The 22585-nt window shown below is 42.8% G+C and overlaps 2 protein-coding genes across 3 annotated transcripts in view; one reads left to right on the plus strand and one right to left on the minus strand.

The window, feature by feature from the left end:
* LOC139538893 (leishmanolysin-like peptidase) overlaps positions 1-22585 on the plus strand; it is a 50656-nt gene that overhangs the window by 3821 nt on the left and 24250 nt on the right. For both annotated transcript variants that reach the window (XM_071341448.1, XM_071341447.1), the window contains exons 4-6: positions 6010-6092; positions 6310-6427; positions 12262-12440. In XM_071341448.1, coding sequence (XP_071197549.1) covers positions 6010-6092; positions 6310-6427; positions 12262-12440 — 380 coding nt within the window. The remainder of the gene's footprint in view (positions 1-6009; positions 6093-6309; positions 6428-12261; positions 12441-22585) is intronic.
* On the minus strand, positions 12-3409 carry LOC139538892 (piggyBac transposable element-derived protein 4-like). Its single transcript, XM_071341446.1, has 2 exons — positions 3036-3409; positions 12-2335 (listed from the first exon to the last, which is right to left on the minus strand). Exons 1-2 carry the CDS (start codon positions 3392-3394, stop codon positions 619-621), a joined length of 2076 nt encoding a protein of 691 aa, XP_071197547.1. The 5' UTR covers positions 3395-3409; the 3' UTR covers positions 12-618.

Here is a 22585-nt window from a genome sequence, read left to right on the forward strand (position 1 = left end):
ATATTTAAATTTTTCTTATAATTTTTTTCCCCCCAAAAATAAATAAAATATACATTTACAAAATAACATGGGTGACTATTTACACTTTCAATATTTGGAAGACCCTCAGTCCTCTATCAAATCAAATGTATTTACATAGCCCTTCCTACATCAGCTAATGTCTCAATGTGCTATACAGAAACCCGGCCTAAAACCCCAAACAGCAAGCAATGCAGGTGTAGAAGCACGGTGGCTAGGAAAAACTAGAAAGGCAAAACCTAGGAAGAAACCTAGAGAGGAACCAGGCTATGAGGGGTGGCCAGTCCTCTTCTGGCTGTGCCGGGTAGATATCACAGTGGTTGTAGAGGGTGCAACAGGACAGCACCTCAAGAGTAAAAATGAACAGTTTAGGTAGGGTTCCATAGCTGCAGGCAGAACAGTTGAAACTGGAACAGCAGCAAGGTCGGGTGGACTGGGGACAGCAAGGAGTCATCATGCCAGGGGGTCATGACGCATGGTCCTGGGGCTCAGGTTCTCAGAGAAAGAAGGAGAGAAAGAGAGAGCATACTTAAATTCACACAGGATAAGACAGGAACAGTACTCCAGATATAACATAACCCCACCCACTTTGCCAAAGCTCTACACAATATTCTGCTGTCGATGCCAGATGCTATAGCAGTCTCTTTCTGATGTAAAGCAGAGGGTCACCGAGCATGTGGTGCATGTGATGGGCGACTTCATCTTACAAACAACACAGCAACGCCTCCATGCTGTGCCCTTTTGGCCCTTAGGCACATCCATGTCTGCACAAATATATCTGGGCAGATGAACACTTGTGGCAGGAGCAGAAGGGACAGGGCTTGGTGCAGTGGTGCTGTAGGCAGCAAGCTCCTTGATGAGCTGCTCTCTGAAGGCTTTCTGTGTGAGGAAGGGCTTTCCACAGCTCTTAGCCATTTCCTTCTGTAGGATGAATGCATTCACCACAGCAATGTCGACGAAATGATAGAAGAACGTCTTATACCATTTCATCGTCTTATGGAGAACATTATAATAGCCTATCAGCGCATCTGATAGGTCCACACCTCCCATGCTCTTGTTGTAGTCCTTCACTGCAGTTGGAATGGGGACATTTTTGGTGGTCCAATTCCCAGTGCCATCCTTGATACGCCGGGCAACATGATCCCCATTGAAGGACTTGTGTATAGTTGAACACATCACGACTTCCCGGGTATCCATCCACTTTACAAAAAGCAGGCCATCTTCGCGTATCCATCGCATGGCCCCCCGCTCAGCCCGCTTAGGCATGTCATTCACCTTGGTCTTCGGAAAGCCCACCCGGTTGGTGCGAATGGTGCCACAAGCCCACACTTCCCGCTTCCTCAGGTCTGTGAACAGGGTAGGGCTTGTGTAGAAGTTATCCACAAATAGTTTGTAGCCCTTCCCCAGCAGTTGGAAATCCAATAACTCCATCACAGAGTCATAGCTAAGTCCCTTACCAGTCGCACAAGTGTTCTTCCCCTCATAGACAAAGAAATTGCATGTGTAGGCACACACAGAATCAGCCAAAACAAACAGCTTGTAACCCCACTTGGTTGGCTTGTTACGCATGTATTGTTTGAGGCCAATTCTGGCCTTTGAGGCTACCATCCTCTCATCGATGGACAGGTTCTGGGCTGGCTGAAAGTAGGTCTTGCAGGCCTCAACAATGCTGGAGTAGAGAGGTTTGATTTTGCACAGTCTATCAAACGTTGCTGTGCCTTTCTTCTTTTCATTCTCTTCATCAACCTTTGGGTCACTGATGTGTAGCGCCTGTGAAACAACCAGAAACCTTTTGCAGGACATAACAGTCATGGGGAAAGGCAGTTGGTATAGTGATGACGTCTTCCAGTAGTCAATCAGGCTCTTCAGCTTCACCAGCCCCATGTAGATGACCATTGAAAGGTAGCAGTAAAAGTCTGACATGGATACAGGCTTCCATGCTACCTTTTTGCCTTCCTGCTTCTTCTTCCCAAACTTATTCGTGTTAGACACGAGTGAACCTACAACAGAATGGGTGAAAAACAACTGGAAAAGCTCAAGTGGGCTGTAAGTTGTGGTCGAGTTCACCTGAGGTCCAGGCTCCCTTTTCGGTCGGAAAGTAGGCTGGGGTGGCTCCACATCATCTTCCAGGACAGTGTGCCAACGCCCTTCTGTCCCTTCTCTAGCAGGTGGCACACTTCCCCTCTTCCGCTTCTTTGTCGGCGCCTTCACACCGGTAGATGGCCCAGAGACAGCAGGGGTCCGGCTGGAAGAACAAGTTGGCGCTGGGGGCTCTGCTGGGGGCTCTGCTGGGGGCTCCCAGTCGGAATCAGTGCCACTGTGAATAAAAATTTTCAGTTAGAATAGTTTCACATATGAGCCCTGTATCAACAGGTATAATAAACATATACATTTTTATTTAGAGAGAGAGAACATGGAACTAAACAATCACTGGTTTCAAATCATATCTGAGGCCATGCTACCATAATATATTGTCAAAGTACAGTACACATGCTGGCTGTATGTGTTATAGTAGAGTACACATGCTAGCTTTGTGTGTTGGCTGTTACATTCTACAGAAATACATTTTTATTTATTTATTTAGAGAGAGAGAACATGGAACTAAACAATCACTGGTTTCAAATCATATCTGAGGCCATGCTACCATAATATATTGTCAAAGTACAGTACACATGCTGGCTGTATGTGTTATAGTAGAGTACACATGCTAGCTTTGTGTGTTGGCTGTTACATTCTACAGAAATACATTATTTATTTATTTAGAGAAAGAGAACATGGAACTAAACAATCACTGGTTTCAAATCATATCTGAGGCCATGCTACCATAATATATTGTCAAAGTACAGTAGACATACAGTAGACATGCTACATGCTATACAAACGTACCCTCACTCACAATGAATAGACCACGTGTACGTTGCACATTTCATAAAATGTGCATATATTGCAACTAAAACTAAAAACAATCGCTAATAACATTTTATATTACAAACGGCATTAGCATGACAAGAACTTACCAATCCAAAACGATATCCTCTCCTTCTAAGAAATATGCCTCCGTCTCTGAATCAAATGAACACGCTCCAACCGATTCCTCCTCAGACAACATTTCTGTATCTGTACCACGATCAAGTTCCTCTAAAATTGCCTCTACATTGCTAAATCTAGTCTTGGACTTAGCTTTCCCAGACTTATTCGCCATAATGTTCGATGAAAATGATGTTGAATAAAGTTGAAGATGCGCGTTGCCGATATACCGCTGTGCGTAATAATTTTCAGACCTTCCTCGTTGAAATGCGATTTGAAAAGACTTCTGTTGCGCACACGTTCCCCGTGTGAGTTCATCTCCAAACAAATTACCATTTGATAGTGCCATTTACGTCTGTTCATTGGCTATCTAACCAGCTAGATTTCAAGACGATGAGTGGTCATTGGGTTAAAATACAGTCAATCAAAGAGACAGTGGTCATCCGATTGGTATGCAAATGAGGTCGGAGGTCGATGTCTTCCAATCGTTTTTTTCGGATCAATACGTCCCGCAAAATGACCCATCAAGTTTGGTTGTGTTACAGACAAACAGTTGATTTCAATGAAACCAACCTTGACTGGATAACGTCAGGTTTAGTCAATGTATTTAGGTCGGATGTTTCGCCGAAAATTTAATGACATGAAATTCAACGACATAAGCGTTCACAAAATGTTTCGTGTTAGGCTATAAAGAATGGATTTAACCGAACAAAAGACCATTCAGTGTGTAACAATGAGCCTTGGGATTGCAAACAGAGAAAGATTTTCAACAGGTAAACCATTTCTTTCAACCCAATCTGTGATATTGTTACGCTTGTGCTGGTTGAAAAGTATTTATTTATGGAGCGCTGAGCTCAGATAATCGCATCCTATTCTTTCGCAGTAAATCATTTTTTAAATCTGACAACGCAGTTAGATTAGCAAGATTCGAGGCTTTTGAAGCATGTGAGACACTTGTATTTTCAGGAATGTTTAATATGACTATTTGTGGCGAACACCGTATGTTGTCTATTTTCAAACCCGTATCCGGGATCAGTACTAACTAGAGGTTAAAGAATCTGAAATATTGTCTGTATTCACAAGATCTTTCTCTTTCATTAGCTATCCACCATATATTTCTCTGAAATGTTTTCTGATGTGTAATAAGGTAGTTGACGTTGGTGTCTGTATTTTCTCTGGCTACTCCCGTGCGATTTCTTACTGTAGCTATGATGGTAGCAGTAATGTAAAACTGATTTATAGCTAAAATATGCATTTTTTTTGAACAAAACATAGATTTATTGTGTAACATGTTATAGGACTGTCATCTGAGGTAGTTTTTTCTAGGTTATTTAGGTTGGTTTTAGGTTAGTTAGGTTGGCTTGTGCATGCTACTTCATCCTACTTGTGCTGTGAAAAATGTCTGTCTTTTTTATTTGGTGGTGAGCTAACATAAATATATGTGGTGTTTTCTCTGTAAAACATTTAAAAAATCGGACATGTTGGCTGGATTGACAAGATGTTTATCTTTCAAATGCTGTATTGGACTTGTTAATGTGTGAAAGTTAAATATTTTACAAAAATAGATTTTGAATTTCGCGCCCTGCACTTGCAGTGGCTGTTGTCATATTGATCCCGATGTCGGGCTTGCTGCCTGAAGAAGCCATTTTGCCACAACTTTGGAAGTATGCTTGGGGTCATTGTCCATTTGGAAGAGCCATTTGCGATCAAGCTTTAACTTCCTGACTGATGTCTTGAGATGTTGCTTCAATATAGCCACATAATTTCCCTCCCTCATGCCACCATCTATTTTGTGAAGTGCACCAGTCCCTCCTGCAGCAAAGCATCCCCACAACGTGATGCTGCCACCCCCGTGCTTCACAGTTGGGATGGTGTTCTTCGGCTTGCAAGCGTCCCCCTTTTTCCTCCAAACATAACAATGGTCATTATGGCCATAGTTCTATTTTTGTTTCATCAGACCAGAGGACATTTCTCCAAAAAGTACGATCTTTGTCCCCATGTGCAGTTGCGAACCGTAGTATGGCTTTTCTTAATGTCGGTTTTGGAGCAGTGGCTTCTTCCTTGCTGAGTAGCCTTTCAGGTTATGTCGATATAGGACTTGTTTTACAGTGAATATAGATACTTTTGTATCTATTTCCTACAGCATCTTCACAGGGTCCTTTGCTGTTGTTCTGGGATTGATTTGCACTTTTTGCACCAAATTACTTTCATCTCTAGGAAACAGAGCGCGCCTCCTTCCGGAGCGGTATGACGGCTGTGTGGTCCCATGGTGTTTATACTTGCATACTATTGTTTGTACAGATGAACGTGGTACCTTAAGGCGTTTGGAAATTGCTCGCAAGGATGAACTAGACTTGTGGAGGTCTACAATTTTTTTTCTGAGGTCTTGGCTGTTTTCTTTTGATTTTCCCATGATGTCAAGCAAAGAGGCACTGAGTTTGAAGGTAGGTCTTAAAATACATCCACAGGTACACCTCCAATTGACTGTCAATTAGCCTATCAGAAGCTTCTAAAGCCATGACATAATTTTCTGGAATTTTCTAAGTTGTTAAAAGGCACAGTCAACTTAGTGTATGTAAACGTCTGACCCACTGGAATTGTGATACAGTGAATTATAAGTGAAATAATGTGTCTGTTAACAATTGTTGGAAAAATGACTTGTGTCATGCACAAAGTAATGTCCTAACCAACTTGCCAAAACTATAATTTGTTAAAAAGAAATTTGTGGAGTGGTTGAAAAACATGTTTTAATGACTCCAACCTAAGTGTATGTAAACTACCGACTTCAACTGTGTGTGTGTATATATATATATATAAGTGTGTATGTATATATGTGTGTCATGTTTATCACATCTACATGATAATCTTACCTTTTTTAAGTTTTGTTGCACCAGGCTAATATTATGTTTTGTGTATCCTAGCTGGCTGCTGGTATCATAGGTACTCCCTTTTTGTTTTCTACAGGATAAACTTTTTCCACAAGCAATTGATTATTTACAGAAGGTTTTTCAGGTTCGCCGGAAATCAGGGCCTATACTACTCAGCAGGTAGAGAGCTCACCTCCCATCACCCTCCAACACAGTCCAATAACATGTTCTAATCTCAAAAAGAAAATAGAATCTTTTCACGTTTGTAATTCAATTGGGGTGTGTAGCATTTTAAGATGTTCAAGATAATCTATTTTGATGAATAGACCTTAAACAAGGCTCGATCAGAGGGTCAGTATTTTTCTCTTGCAATATAAAATTGTCTGTTCCTGTTCAGACAATGTGTGACCAATCAGTATCTGAGGAAGAAAGATGACCCTCACCGCTACTGCCAGGGATCATGTGCAGACATCACAAAGTGTGGACCCGTCATTGTTCCTGAGCATCATCTGCAGGTCTGTCTACGCCACTGAGGTGTAGTGACCAGGTAGGTTGGTTGATAGAGTAGGTATTACTAATAACTAGTCTATCAACCAACCTATTTAGTCAGTGTTGGTTACTGTTATTGGTCGCTGTTATTACCTTGTGATTTCTGGTGGTGATTTATTATTGATGAAAAATGGCATGTACAGTACATTGTCATTAGGGATGCCTGTTCTTCCACAATCATGTCTTTGGTCCACATTCATTGCCCACTACTATCCACTACATATACAGACAACTCATACATTGCCCACTACTATCCACTATCCATATGGACAACTCATACGCACATAAAATAAAAAAGGTTTTACCAGATATTGTTCATCCTGATCAGACAGGTTTTTTACATGGACAATATATTGGAGATAATATACGACAATTACTTGAAACAATTAAACATTGTGAAACATCAAAGATGCCAGGCATTGTCTTCATAGCAGATTTTGAAAAGGCGTTTGATAAAGTACGACTAGAATTTATATATAAATGCCTGGACTACTTTAATTTCGGTGAATCTTGTACAATGGGTTAAAGTTATGTACAGCAACCCCAGATGTAAAATAGTAAATAATGGTTACTTCTCAGAAAGTATTGAGCTGTTAAGAGGAGTAAAACAGGGCTGTCCGGTGTCTCCATATCTATTTATTATGGCCATCGAAACGCTAGCTATTAAGAGTCAGATCCAAAAAGAACATCAAAGGGTTAGAATTCCGGGAGTTAAAAACGAAAGTGTTAATGTATGCCGAAGACTTGTTTTTTCGTAAGACCACAATTAGGATCATGGTCTCATTGAAGATCTTGATCACTTTTCTAGCCTTTCAGGACTAAGACCCAATTATGACAAGAGTACCATGTTATGTATTGGATCGTTTAAAAGACATAATGTTTACACTACCTTGTAGTTTACCAATAACATGGAAGGATGGTAAAGTAGACATACTTGGTATTCATATCTGAAAAAAATATAAATTAACTTACCACAACCAGTTTGGGGGAAAAAATAGATAAGATTCTGCAACCATGGAGAGGTAAATACGTATCTATTAATGGAATAATCACATTGATTAACTCTTTGGTCCTATCACAGTTTACCCTTTTACTAATGGTGCTGCCTACTCCAGACAATTTGTTTTTTAAATCATATGAGCAAAACAAATCACTTTATTTGGAAAGCTAAGCCAGAAAAAATTCAACCAGAAAAAATGTTACATGGCTATTTATATAATGAATATGAGTTTGGGGGGCTAAAATGATTTAAATATTAAAACATTAAACCTCTCACTAAAAGCGTCACTCATACATAAGTTCTACTTAAACGTGAACTGGTTCTCCAGTAGATTATTATGAAAGGCTCATCCTTTGTTAAAAAATTGCTATGTCACACATTCATTCCAAAATAAATGGGAGATTTTTGATGTACCAATTCCATGGCACATGGTATATGAACTAATTCAAAAAACGACACTTGATTTTTCAATGTATTATTATACAAAATTCTTGACACTAACAGAATGCTAATATATATATATATATATGGGAGGCATACAACAATCTCAGCTCTGTAGATTTTACTGTAAAGAGACAAAATTACTAGATCATTTATTCTGCCCCTGTGTAGCTTTTTTCTGGTCACAGGTTCAGGAATGGTTAAAAAATCACAACATTCACTTAAAATGAACCGTAAAAATAACAGTGTTGGGCGATTTGGAAAGCCATAGTCAATCAATCAATAATATAATAATAATACTCATAGACATTTTTTTCATCTTTAGCTCACAATCTGTGGATACTGTGATTTAAAAAGGTTCAAAATTCATGTAAAACTTAACAGCACAATTGAAAAATATATGGCACATGGAAACCAAATGAGGAAGGTCTACGGTGATAGGTGGGATGGGCTGAGTGGCTGGGGGGGTAGGAATAAAGAGCTCATATTCGGTAATGTATTATTGTAATATGATTGCTGTATGTAAAAGTATCAAGTATGTAAAATGTACAGTATATATAAAGTGCGATATGTAAAATTTTTGTATATGTTGCAAAAAAGCTGTAACACCAAATATTTGTGTTCTCCGAAGAGGGTAGGTGGGTTAATAAAAAATACAGTTAAAAAATAACTCATACGTTGTCCACCCGGGCACCCCTGGACCATTCTGGAGTTATGGGATTAGCTAATGCATCCTACGCCAGTTCAGCAAAATGTGGATTATGATACGGCTTAGGTTGGAGTGCCTACTCACTGACCTGACCGCCTCAAACATGATTAGTCCTTCCGAGTCAAGGGTCATTTGAGGCACGCATTTATTTAAACCACTCCAGGAGCCTTTGTCTTAACTAATATAATATACAGTAGCAAGAAAAAGTATGTGAACCCTTTGGAATTACCTGGACTTCTGCATAAATGCCACAGCATCTCAATCGGGTTGAGGTCAGGACTCAAGGTGTATTTTCTTCTATTGAAGCCATTCTGTTGTTGATTTATTTCTGTGTTTTGGGTCGTTGTCCTGTTGCATCACCCAACTTCTGTTGAGCTTCAATTGGCGGACAGATAGCCTTACATTATCCTGCAAAATGTCTTGATAAACTAGGGAATTCATTTTTCCGTCGATGATAGCAAGCTGTCCAGGCCCTGAGGCAGTAAAGCAGCTCCAAAGCATGATGCTCCCTTCACCATACTTTACAGTTGGGATGAGGTTTTGATGTTGGTGTGCTGTGCCTTTTTTTTCTCCACACACAGTGTTGTGTGTTCCTTCCAAACAACTCAAGTTTAGTTTAATCTGTCCACAGAATACTTTGTCAGTAGCGCTGTGGAACATCCAGGTGCACTTTTGCGAACTTCAGACGTGCAGCAATGTTTTCTTTCGACAGCAGTGGCTTCTTCCGTGGTGTCCTCCCATAAACACCATTCTTATTTTGTGTTTTTTTATATAAACACAGGAAAAAAAGAAACATCCTCTCACTGTCAACTGCGTTTATTTTCAGCAAACTTAACATGTGTAAATATTTGTATGAACATGACAAGATTCAACAACTGAGACATAAACTGAACATGTTCCACAGACATGTGACTAACATAAATGGAATAATGTGGCCCTGAACAAAGAGGTCAAAATCAAAAGTAACAGTCAGTATCTGGTGTGGCCACCAGCTGCATTAAGTACTGTTTTGCATCTCCTCATGTACTGCACCAGATTTGCCAGTTATTGCTGTGAGAAGTTACCCCACTCTTCCACCAAGGCACCTGCAAGTTTCCAGACATTTCTGGGGGGGAATGGCCCTAGCCCTCACCCTCCGATCCAACATGTCCCAGATGTGCTCAATGGGATTGAGATCCGGGCTCTTCGCTGGCCATGGCAGAACACTAACATTCCTGTCTTGCAGGAAATCACGCACAGAATGAGCAGTATGGCTGGTGGCATTGTCATGCTGGAGGGTCATGTCAGGATGAGCCTGCAGGAAGGGTACCACATGAGGGAGGATGTCTTCCCTGTAACGCACTGCGTTGAGATTGCCTGCAATGACAACAAGCTCAGTTCAATGATGCTGTGACCCTCCACCTCCAATCGATCCCGCTCCAGAGTAGAGATATCAGTGTAACGCTCATTCCTTAGATGATAAACACGAATCTAACCATTGCTGAGACAAAACCGCGACTCGTCAGTGAAGAGCACTTTTTGCCAGTCCTGTCTGGTCCAGCGATGGTGGGTTTGTGCCCATAGGTGACGTTGTTGCCGGTGATGTCTTGTGACAACCTGCCTTACAACAGGCCTACAAGCCCTCAGTCCAGCCTCTCTCAGCCTATTGCAGAAAGTCTGAGCACTGATGTAGGGATTGTCTGTTTCTGGTGTAACTCGGACATTTGTTGCCATCCTGTACCTGTCCCGCAGGTGTGATGTTCGGATGTACCGATCCTGTGCAGATGTTGTAACACGTGGTCTGCTACTGCGAGGACAATCAGCTGTCTGTCTTATCTCCCTGTAGCGCTGTATTAGGCGTCTCACAGTACGGACATTGCCATTTATTGCCCTGGCCACATACATCTGCAGTCCTCATGCCTCCTTGCAGCATGCCCAAAGCACGTTCACGCAGATGAGCAGGGACCCTGGGCATCTTTCTTTTGGTGTTTTTCAGAGTCTGTAGAAAGGCCTCTTTAGTGTCCTAAGTTTTCATAACTGTGGCCTTAATTGCCTACTGTCTGTAAGCTGTTAGTGTCGTAACGACCTTTCCACAGGTGCATGTTCATTAATTGTTTATGATTTATTGAACAAGCATTTGAAACAATGTCTAAACCCTTTACAATGAAGATCTGTTAATTTGTAAAAATACAAATAACTTATCTTTGAAAGACATGGTCCTGAAAAAGGAACATTTATTTTTTTTGCTGAATTTAGTAGATTCGTCAACAGAGATGTTAGCATGTTCCAGAGATTTCTAAGTCTTTAGCTGACACTCTAAGATTCTTCTTTACCTCATTGAGCATTTTGCGCTGTGCTCTTTGCAGGACGGCCACTCCTAGGGAGAGTAGCAACAGTGCTGCACTTTCTTCATTTATAGACCATTTGTCTTACCGTGGACTGATGAACATCAAGGCTTTTCGAGATACTTTTGTAACCCTTTCCAGCTTTATACAAGTCAACAATTCTTAATATTGGGTCTTCTGAGATCTCTTTTGTTAGAGGTATGGTTCACATCAGCCAATGCTTCTTGTGAATAGCAAACTCAAATTTTGTGAGTTTTTTATATTTGTTTTATAGGGCAGGCCAGCTCTAGCCAACATCTCCAATCTCGTCTCAATGATTGTACTCCAGGTTAGCTAACTCCTGACTCCAATTAGCTTTTGGAGAGGTCATTAGCCTTGGGGTTCACATACTTTTTCCAACCTACACTGTGAATGTTTAAATGATGTATTCAATATAGACAAGAAAAATACATTAATTTGTGTGTTATTAGTTGAAGCAGACTGGGTTTGTCTGTTGTTGTGACTAAGATGGAGATCAAATTTAATTTTATGACCAATTTATGCGTAAATCCAGGTATTTCCAAAGGGTTCACATACTTTTTATTGCCACTGTATTTCATTTAGCAGTCACTTTTATCCAAAGCGACTTAGTCGTGTGCTTACATTTTATGTATGGGTGGTCCCGGGAATCGAACCCACTACTCTGGCGTTACAAGGGCCATTCTCTTCCAACTGAGCACAAAGGACGACCTCTATTGAATGTTACTCACCTTTTAAGCTTGGCCTTTTTAACCAGTGACATTATTATTTTAGACATACAGTACATTTAATCACTTTACATACAGTTTTATTTGACTTGGCCTGAAGAAATTAATAGTTAAAACCTATGCTTACATCCTCTACTTCTGCTGCTATGTTGAACAGGTCTTTCTTGCAAAAGACATTCTCAATGAGACTAACCAAGGTTAAATGGAATGATAGGAAACCGCCCTCGACGCACATGCGATCCACATGCCTGCGTGGGATCCAATTCCGGACACACCGGTCTTCCTTCTCTCTCCCTGCTTAATCCATCTATCCCTATCAATAAAATATGTATTTTAAAAAGGATGCTCAACTGGTAGGCCTATAGAAAGGTTGGATGATGTTGGTCTTGAGTACTGTACTTTGATGATGTTATTATTATGTCCATGTGATTTTCAGTAATGCAAGGTATTTCAAGTCTTACTTATAGATTCAGGGCTCACCTGTAAAGGACACCTGGGTCACAATGTGACTTTCCTGTTTAAATACAGGTTAAATAACTAAAATGAAATAAAAATGATATTCTGTGTATCGGATTTCCAGCAATGCAAGGTGTGCAGCGAGACAGGGAGGTCGTGTGGCTCGGCAGGGCCTCCGGACGGGAAGGGGGTGGAAGGGGCTGATTTTGTCCTCTACGTCAGCGGGGTGACTACAGAACGCTGTGGACAGGAGAACATTGTGGCCTATGCTGCATACTGTCAGCTGGAGTCTGAGCTGGACAGGTAAGCCTGCAACCCTATACACCTTTTATTAGGGGTGTAACGGTACATCTTTATTAGGAATGTCAAATCAGATTTTATTGGCCACATACACATGGTTAGCAGATGTTATTGCGAGTGTAGCGAAATGCTTATGTATGTAACGGTACACGTATTCGTTCCCGAAATATTCGGAACGGGAACCTCAGTTCGGTCCACAATGTGAAGCTGAATAAATACATTAACTCCTAAGGCCGCAGAAATCTAATTAGCATAATACAAAATCCCCGTAACAATCTGTCAGTTTAAACCAGAGATATCAGCTTTTTTGCATCCACCTTTGAAAGAGCAGTGTTTGTCAGATCATGAGACATCCCGAATATCGTCTGTAGCGTCCGAACGGTTTGGCCTACAAACTATTATGACCCCTCTATGGAAAGATGACTCTCACGAACACGTTTTGCTCTACAAACCCCACAAGTGTCTTGGGACTCGTCTGAAGTCGCTACAGCCGATCTGCCAACTTCTGTCTGTAGGGTGCCAACAGTTTGGGCTACACACTAGTATGACCTCTCTGTGTAAAGGTGAGACTCTTGCTTTGCTCTAGGACGCTCACAAGACTCGTCTGAAGGTCCCCCGGTACCAGTCAACAAAAAAAAATGGAATTATTAACAGAGACTGTTTAGTGACAAAAAATAAGGGGTTAAATACGTGTAAAATAAATATCTTTCTGATATCTCTCACATATACAGTGCCTTCGGAAAGTATTCAGACCACTTGACTTTTTCCACATTCTGTTACTTTACAGCCTTATTCTAAAATGTATTAAATATTCACAATATGCAATAATGATAAAGCAAAAACAGGTCTGGAGGTCCTCTGTGGAGATGGGAGAACCTTCCAGAAGGACAACTATCTCTGCATCACTCCACCAATCAGGCCTTTGTGGTAGAGTGGCCAGACGGAAGCCACTCCTCAGTAAAAAGCATGACAGACAGCCCGCTTGGAGTTTACCTAAAGGACTCTGACCATGAGCAACAAGATTCTCTGGTCTGATGAAACCAAGATTGAACTCTGGCCTGAATGCCAAGCGTCACGTCTGGAGGAAACCTGGCACCATCCCCACGGTGAAGCATGGTGGTGGCAGCATCATGCTGTAGAGATGTTTTTCAGGAGCAGGGACTGGGAGACTAGTCAGGATCGAGGGAAAGATGAACCAAGCAAAGTACAGAGATCCTTGATGAAAATCGTCTCCAGATATTTTCTTTTGATACTTCAATTTTTTTTCTTTTCTTATACCCCCCTTTCCTTGACATAGGCAGGGCTTAGACTGTTTACTGGCAAAAATAAGCAGTTCAATTCATGTAAAAAATATATTAACTCAGCAAAAAAACAAATGTCCCTTTTTCAGGACCCTGTCTTTCAAAGATAATTCGGAATAATCCAAATAACTTCACAGATCTTCATTTTTAAAGGGTTTAAACACTATTTCCCATGCTTGTTCAATGAAGATGCTAAACTACAGGACTGTTTTGCTATCACAGACTGGAACATGTTCCGGGATTCTTCCGATGACATTGAGGAATACACTACATCAGTCACTGGCTTTATGAATAAGTTCATCGAGGACGACGTCCCCACAGTGACTGTACGTACATACCCCAACCAGAAGCTATGGATTACAGGCAACATTCGCACTGAGCTAAAGTGTAGCGCTGCCGCTTTCAAGGTGCGGGACTCTAACCCGGACGCTTACAAGAAATCCCGCTATGCCCTGCGACGAACCATCAAACAGGCAAAGCGTCAATACAGGGCTAAGATTGAATCATACTACACCGGCTCCGACGCTCGTCGGATGTGACAGGGCTTGCAAACTATTACAGACTACAAAGGGAAGCACAGCCGCGAGCTGCCCAGTGACACGAGCCTACCAGACGAGCTAAATCACTTCTATGCTCGCTTCGAGGCCAGCAACACTGAGGCTCTCCGTAGCCGACGTGAGTAAGACCTTTAAACAGGTCAACATACACAAGGCTGCGGGGCCAGACGGATTACCAGGACGTGTGCTCCGGGCATGTGCTGACCAACTGGCAGGTGTCTTCACTGACATTTTCAACATGTCCCTGATTGAGTCTGTAATACCAACATGTTTCAAGCAGACCACCATAGTCCCTGTGCCCAAGAACACAAAGGCAACCTGCCTAAATGACTACAGACCCGTAGCACTCACGTCCGTAGCCATGAAGTGCTTTGAAAGGCTGGTAATGGCTCACATCAACACCATTATCCCAGAAACCCTAGACTCACTCCAATTTGCATACCGCACAAACAGATCCACAGATGATGCAATCTCTATTGCACTCCATACTGCCCTTTCCCACCTGGACAAAAGGAACACCTATGTGAGAATGCTATTCATTGACTACAGCTCAGCGTTCAACACCATAGTACCCTCAAAGCTCATCACTAAGCTAAGGATCCTGGGACTAAGCCCCTCCCTCTGCAACTGGTTCCTGGACTTCCTGACGAGCCGTCAGGTGGTAAGGATAGGAAGCAACACATCTGCCATGCTGATCCTCAACACTGGAGCTTCCCAGGGGTGCGTGCTCAGTCCCCTCCTGTACTCCCTGTTCACCCACAACTGCGTGGCCAGGCACGACTCCAACACCATCATTAAGTTTGCAGACGACACAACAGTGGTAGGCCTGATCACCGACAACGACGAGACAGCCTATAGGGAGGAGTTCAGAGACCTGGCCGGGTGGTGCCAGCATAACAACCTATCCCTCAACGTAATCAAGACTAAGGAGATGATTGTGGACTACAGGAAAAGGAGGACCGAGCACGCCCCCATTCTCATCGACAGGGCTGTAGTGGAACAGGTTGAGAGCTTCAAGTTCCTTGGTATCTACATCAACAACAAACTAGAATGGTCCAAACACATCAAGACAGTCGTGAAGAGGGCACGACAAAGCCTATTCCTCCGCAGAAAACTAAAAAGATTTGGCATGGGTCCTCAGATCCTCAAAAGGTTCTACAGCTGCAACATCGAGAGCATCCTGACTGCCTGGTACGGCAATTGCTCGGCCTCCGACCGCAAGGCACTTCAGAGGGTAGTGCGTACGGCCCAGTACATCACTGGTGCAAAGCTGCCTGCCATCCAGGACCTCTACACCAGGCGGTGTCAGAGGAAGGCCCTAAAAGTTGTCGAAGACCCCAGCCACCACAGTCATAGACTGTTCTCTCTACTACCGCATGGCAAGCGGTACTGGAGTGCCAAGTCTAGGACAAAAAGGCTTCTCAACAGTTTTTACCCCCAAGCCATAAGACTCCTGAACAGGTAATCAAATGGCTACCCGGACTATTTGCATTGTGTACCCCCCCCCCCCCCAACCCTCTTTTTACACTGCTGCTACTCTGTTTATCATATATGCGTAGTCACTTTAACTATACATTCATGTACTTACTACCTCAATTGGGCCGACCAACCAGTGCTCCCGCACGTTGGCTAACTGGACTATTTGCATTGTGTACCCCCCCCCCCCAACCCTCTTTTTACGCTCCTGCTACTCTCTGTTCATCATATATGGATAGTCACTTTAACCATACCTACATGTACATACTACCTCAATAAGCCTGACTAACCAGTGTCTGTATATAGCCTTGCTGCTGTTATTTTCATGTCTTTTTATTGTTGTTTTATTTCTTTACTTACACACACACATACCTTTTTTTCGCACTATTGGTAAGTAAGCATTTCACTGTAAGGTCTACACCTGTTGTATTCGGCGCACGTGACAAATACATTTGATTTGAATTACTGAACATGCACCTGTGGAACGGTCGTTAAGACACTAACAGCTTACAGACGGTAGGCATTTAAGGTCACAGTTATGAAAACTTAGGACACTAAAGAGGCCTTTCTACTGACTCTGGAAAAACACCAAAAGAAAGATGCCCAGGATCCCTGCTCATCTGCGTGAACATGCTGCAAGTAGGCATGAGGACTGCAGATGTGGCCAGGGCAATAACTGGCAATGTCCGTACTGTGAGACACCTAAGACAGCGCTGCAGGGAGACAGGATGGACAGCTGTTCGTCCTCGCAGTAGCAGACCACGTGTAACAACACATGCACAGGATCGGTACATCTGAACATCACACCTGCGGGACAGGTAAAGGATGGCAACAACTGCCAGCGTTACACCAGGAACACACAATCCCTCCATCAGTGCACAGACTGTCTGCAATAGGCTGAGAGAGGCTGGACTGAGGGCTTGTAGGCCTGTTGTAAGGCAGGTCCTCACCAGACATCACCGGCAACAACAACTATGGGCACAAACCCACCATCTCTGGACAAGACAGGACTGGCAAAAAGTGCTCTTCACTGACGAGTCGCGGTTTTGTCTCAGCAGGGGTGGTGGTCGGATTCGCATTTATCGTTGAAGGAATGAGAATTACACCAAGGCCTGTACTCTGGAGCGGGATCGATTTGGAGGTCTGGGGTGGTGTGTCACTGCATCATCGGACTGAGCTTGTGGTCATTGCAGGCAATGTCAACTCTGTGCGTTACAGGGAAGACATCCTCCTGCCTCATGTGGTACCCTTCCAGCAGGCTCATCCTGACATGACCCTCCAGCATGACAATGCCACCAGCCATACTGCTCGTTCCTTGCAAGACAGGAATGTTAGTGTTCTGTCATGGCTAGCGAAGACCCCAGATCTCAATCCTATTGAGCACGTCTGGGACCTGTTGGATCGGAGGGTGAGGGCTAGGGCCATTCCCCCCTAGAAATGTCCGGGAACTTGCAGGTGCCTTGGTGGAAGAGTGGGGTAACATCTCAAAGCAAGAACTGGCAAATCTGGTGCAGTCCATGAGCAGATGCACTGCAGTACTTAATGCAGCTGGTGGCCACACCAGCTACTGTTACTTTTGATTTTGACACCCCCCCCCCCCTCCCCTTTTTTTTTTCAGGGACACATTATTCAATTTCTGTTAGTCACATGTCTGTGGAACTTGTTCATGTCTGTTGTTGAATCTTGTTATGTTCATACAAATATTTACACATGTTAAGTTTGCTGAAAATAAATGCAGTTGACAGTGAGAGAACGTTTCTTTTTTTACTGAGTTTAAATGCAGTACCAGTCAAAAGTTTGTACACACCTACTCATTCGAGAGTTTTTATTTTTACAATTGTATACATTGTAGAATAACAGTGAAGACATCAGAACTACACTGCTCCAAAAAATAAAGGGAACACTAAAATAACACATCCTAGAGCTGAATGAATTAAATATTCTTATTAAATACTTTTTTCTTTACATAGTTGAATGTGCTGACAACAAAATCACACAAAAATGATCAATGTAAATCAAATGTATCAACCCATGGAGGTCTGGATTTGGAGTCACACTCAAAATTAAAGTGGAAAACCACACTACAGGCTGATCCAACTTTGATGTAATGTCCTTAAAACAAGTCAAAATGAGGCTCAGTAGTGTGTGTGGCTGTATGACCTCCCTACAACGCCTGGGCATGCTCCTGATGAGGTGGCGGATGGTCTCCTGAGGGATCTCCTCCCAGACCTGGACTAAAGCATCCGCCAACTCCTGGACAGTCTGTGGTGCAACGTGGCGTTGGTGGATGGAGCGAGACATGATGTCCCAGATGTGCTCAATTGGATTCAGGTCTGGGGAACGGGCGGGCTAGTCCATAGCATCAATGCCTTCCTCTTGCAGGAACTGCTGACACACTCCAGCCACATGAGGTCTAGCATTGTCTTGCATTAGGAGGAACCCAGGGCCAACCGCACCAGCATATGGTCTCACAAGGGGTCTGAGGATCTCATCTCGGTACCTAATGGCAGTCAGGCTACCTCTGGCGAGCACATGGAGGGCTGTGCGGCCCCCCAAAGAAATGCCACCCCACACCATGACTGACCCACCGCCAAACCGGTCATGCTGGAGGATGTTGCAGGCAGCAGAACGTTCTCCACGGCGTCTCCAGACTCTGTCACGTCTGTCACGTGTTCATGTGCTCAGTGTGAACCTGCTTTCATCTGTGAAGAGCACAGGGCGCCAGTGGCGATTTTGCCAATCTTGGTTTTTCTCTGGCAAATGCCAAACGTCCTGCACGGTGTTGGGCTGTAAGCACAACCCCCACCTGTGGACGTCGGGCCCTCATACCACCCTCATGGAGTCTGTTTCTGACCGTTTGAGCAGACACATGCACATTTGTGGCCTGCTGGAGGTCATTTTGCAGGGCTCTGGCAGTGCTCCACCTGCTCCTCCTTGCACAGAGGCGGAGGTAGCGGTCCTGCTGCTGGGTTGTTGCCCTCCTACGGCCTCCTCCACGTCTCCTGATGTACTGGCCTGTCTCCTGGTAGCGCCTCCATGCTCTGGACACTACGCTGACAGACACAGCAAACCTTCTTGCCACAGTGCAGCTCATCCAGGATGGCACATCAATGCGAGCTATCTGAGCCACTTGTGTGGGTTGTAGGCTCCGTCTCATGCTACCACTAGAGTGAAAGCACCACCAGCATTCAAAAGTGACCAAAACATCAGCCAGGAAGCATAGGAACTGAGAAGTGGTCTGTGGTCACCACCTGCAGAACCACTCCTTTATTGGGGGTGTCTTGCTAATTGCCTATAATTTCCACCTTTTGTCTATTCCATTTGCACAACAGCATGTGAAATTTATTGTCAATCAGTGTTGCTTCCTAAGTGGACAGTTTGATTTCACAGAAGTGTGATTGACTTGGAGTTACATTGTGTTGTTTAAGTGTTCCCTTTATTTTTTTGAGCAGTGTATAAAATAACACATATGGAAATACAGTTGAAGTCGGAAGTTTACATACACCTCAGCCAAATGCATTTAAACTCAGTTTTTCACAATTGCTGTTATTTAATCCTACTTAAAATGCCCTGTCTTAGGTCAGTTAGGATCACCACTTTATTTTAAGACTGTGAAATGTCAGAATAATAGTAGAGAGAATGATTTATTTCAGCTTTTATTTCTTTCATCACATTCCCAGTGGGTCAGAGGATTACATACACTCAATTAGTATTTGGTAGCATTGCCTTTAAATTGTTTAACTTGGGTCAAATGTTTCAGGTAGCCTTCCACAAGCGTCCCACAATAAGTTGGGTGAATTCTGGCCCATTCCTCCTGACAGAGCTGCTGTAACTGAGTCAGGTTTTGTAGGCCTCCTTGCTCGCACACGATTTTTCAGTTCTGCCCACAAATTTTCTATAGGCTTGAGGTCAGGGCTTTGTGATTGCCACTCCAATACCTTGACTTTGTTGTCCTTAAGCCCATTTTGCCACAACTTTGGAAGTATGCTTGGGGTCATTGTCCATTTGGAAGAGCCATTTGCGACCAAGCTTTAACTTCCTGACTGATGTCTTGAGATGTTGCTTCAATATAACCACATAATTTTCCTCCCTCATGCTGCAAAGCACCCCCACAACATGATGATACCCCCGTGCTTCACAGTTGGGGTGGTGTTCTTCGGCTTGCAAGCGTCCCCCTTTTTCCTCCAAACATAACAATGGTCATTATGGCCATACAGTTCTATTTTTGTTTCATCAGACCAGAGGACATTTCTCCAAAAAGTACGATCTTTGTTCCCATGTGCAGTTGCAAACCGTAGTCTGGCTTTTTTATGGCGGTTTTGGAGCAGTGACATCTTCCTTGCTGAGCGGCCTTTCAGGTTATGTCGATATAGGACTCATTTTACTGTGGATCGAGATACTTTTGTAACCGTTTCCTCCAGCATCTTCACAAGTTCCTTTGCTGTTGTTCTGGGATTGATTTGCACTTTTCGCAACAAATTACGTTAATCTATAGGAGACAGAATGCGTCTCCTTCCGGAGCAGTATGACGGCTGCGTGGTCATATGGTGTTTATACTTGCGTACTATTGTTTGTACAGATGAACGTGGTACCTTCAGGTGTTTGGAAATTGCTTCCAAGGATGAACCAGACTTGTGGAGGTCTACCATTTTTTTTCTGAGGTCTTGTCTGAATTCTTTTGATTTTCCATAATGTCAAGCAAAGAGGCATTGAGTTTGAAGGTAGGCCTTGAAATACATCCACAGGTACACCTCCAATTGACTCAAATGATGTCAATTAGCATATGAAGCTTCTAAAGCCATAACATAATTTTCTGGAATTTTCCAAGCTGTTTAAAGGCACAGTCAACTTAGTGTATGTAAACTTCTGACCCACTGGAATTGTGATAGACTGAATTATAAGTGAAATAATCTGTCTGTAAACAATTGTTGGAAAAATGACTTGTGTCATGCACAAAGTAGATGTCCTAACCGACTTGCCAAAACTATAATTCTCTGCAGAGGTAACGCTGGGTCTTCCTTTCCTGAGGCGGTCCTCATGAGAGCTAGATTCATCATAGCGCTTGATGGTTTTTGCGACTGCACTTGAAGAATTTAGATTTTCTGGATTGACTGGCCTTCATGTCTTAAAGTAATGATGGACTGTTATTTCTCTTTGCTTATTTGAGCTGTTCTTGACATAATATTGACTTGGTCTTTTACGAAATAGGGCTATCTTATGTGTACGACCCCTTCCTTGTCACATCAATGTCATGACTCTCTCCTTGGTGAGGAGAGATCAGCTTGGCATAGGGCTGACAGCTTGGCACAGGGCTGACAGCTTGGCACAGGGCTGACAGATTGCCAGACCCCCTCCCCCCGCTTCTCTCCCACTAGAGAGGAAGGGGGGAGTTGGGATGGTTTTATGACTTAACGCCGGTCGTAAAGTTTCTCTCTCTTGCCCTGCAGTATTGAACAAAGGAATGTGCTGTGTGTAGAGACTCTTGCCAAAACTTCACCATTAACAAACGGACACTGGGACAATATGTTTCAACATTCAAACGTTGGGGATGATGAGGGATGGAATATAGAAAATGTATGTCTATTTTGTGATGTTATTAAAATTAACTGTGACTCTGAAAGTGGACACATGCTATTTATCAGGTTTACATCTAAATGTTGTATAAGATAAATGATTAAGAATACTTTTGAAAAGATAGAAATGTGATTTTAGCCTTCTAAATGAGATGGCTTTTCATATAAACCTGGGCTCAGTTAATAACCACGCCCACGTGAACACAGACATTGTGTCAACAGGACGGAACGCCGTCCAAGGCCAGAGTGCTTAAAAGGACTTTAAATACAGACCAGAGAATGTGAGGACATGGTCCACACGTTGAAATGGTTAAATCTCCAAGACTAGAAAATGGTAAGAACCTCTGAAACTCTCGACGAGTGAAAAAGATGAAGACTAGACCAAAACATGCACCGTCTGCAGCTCTGCATGTAAAGTAGTCTAGGACAATTGACCAAAGACGGGAGAGAAGAATAGATCCCCCATCACCACCGGGTGGTACACCTCTGATGTATCTATTCTAACGAACACTCCAAGACAAAGTTGCATACAACTAAGGACATTGTGACTTCTGGTGGACATCCAGAAACTTACATGGAACTACTCGCCATAGACTGATTGAGTGGTTTCAAAAGAGAGACATCTACGCGTAAATATATGTTGCATTTCTAATCTGAATGAGCGGTTGTTATGGGGCTAAATATTCTGACTACGGTGAGCGTAGTTTCCAAACCGTGTATGTGTTTTTATGTATTTCTGTGTGATTTAGTTAGTTAGCAAATAAATAATTAAGTGTATCGCTGATTCATCACTTAAATTAGGGTTTGTGTAGATTTACATGGTCAACGACGTTCAGAATGAGACTGATATGAGGAAATAATAATTGACTTATTGATGTAAGAGCTATTTTGATAATCTTTATAGTTTAAGTTGGGAGGATAGTAACTCGGTAAACAACTTTTCCCGTGTTGCCCCAAATTCCTAATGAGTTAATTGTTTCATGATTTAATTGAGGATCATTAATGTGATTACTGCTGTTTATCGAATAATTACCTACGACGTTTAATTAGTCACATCACGTCATCACAATTGATTGGCTCAAACGCATTAAGAAGGAAAAAAATTCCACAAATTAACACGGCACACCTGTTACTTGAAATGCATTACAGGTGACTTCCTCATGAAGCTGGTTATGAGAATGCTAGGTGTGCGAAGCTGTCAAGGCAAAGGGTGGCTAGGTTGAAGAATATAAAATATATTT

Source organism: Salvelinus alpinus, chromosome 14 (genome assembly GCF_045679555.1).
Source record: "Salvelinus alpinus chromosome 14, SLU_Salpinus.1, whole genome shotgun sequence".
Lineage (NCBI taxonomy): Eukaryota > Metazoa > Chordata > Actinopteri > Salmoniformes > Salmonidae > Salvelinus > Salvelinus alpinus.

Coding starts and splice junctions, on each gene's coding strand:
- LOC139538892 (XM_071341446.1), bottom strand. CDS start 3,394: ATGGCACTATCAAATGGTAATTTGTTTGGAGATGAACTCACACGGGGA. Junction 2,336..3,035: donor GAGGATATCGTTTTGGATTG/GTAAGTTCTTGT, acceptor TTTTATTCACAG/TGGCACTGATTCCGACTGGG.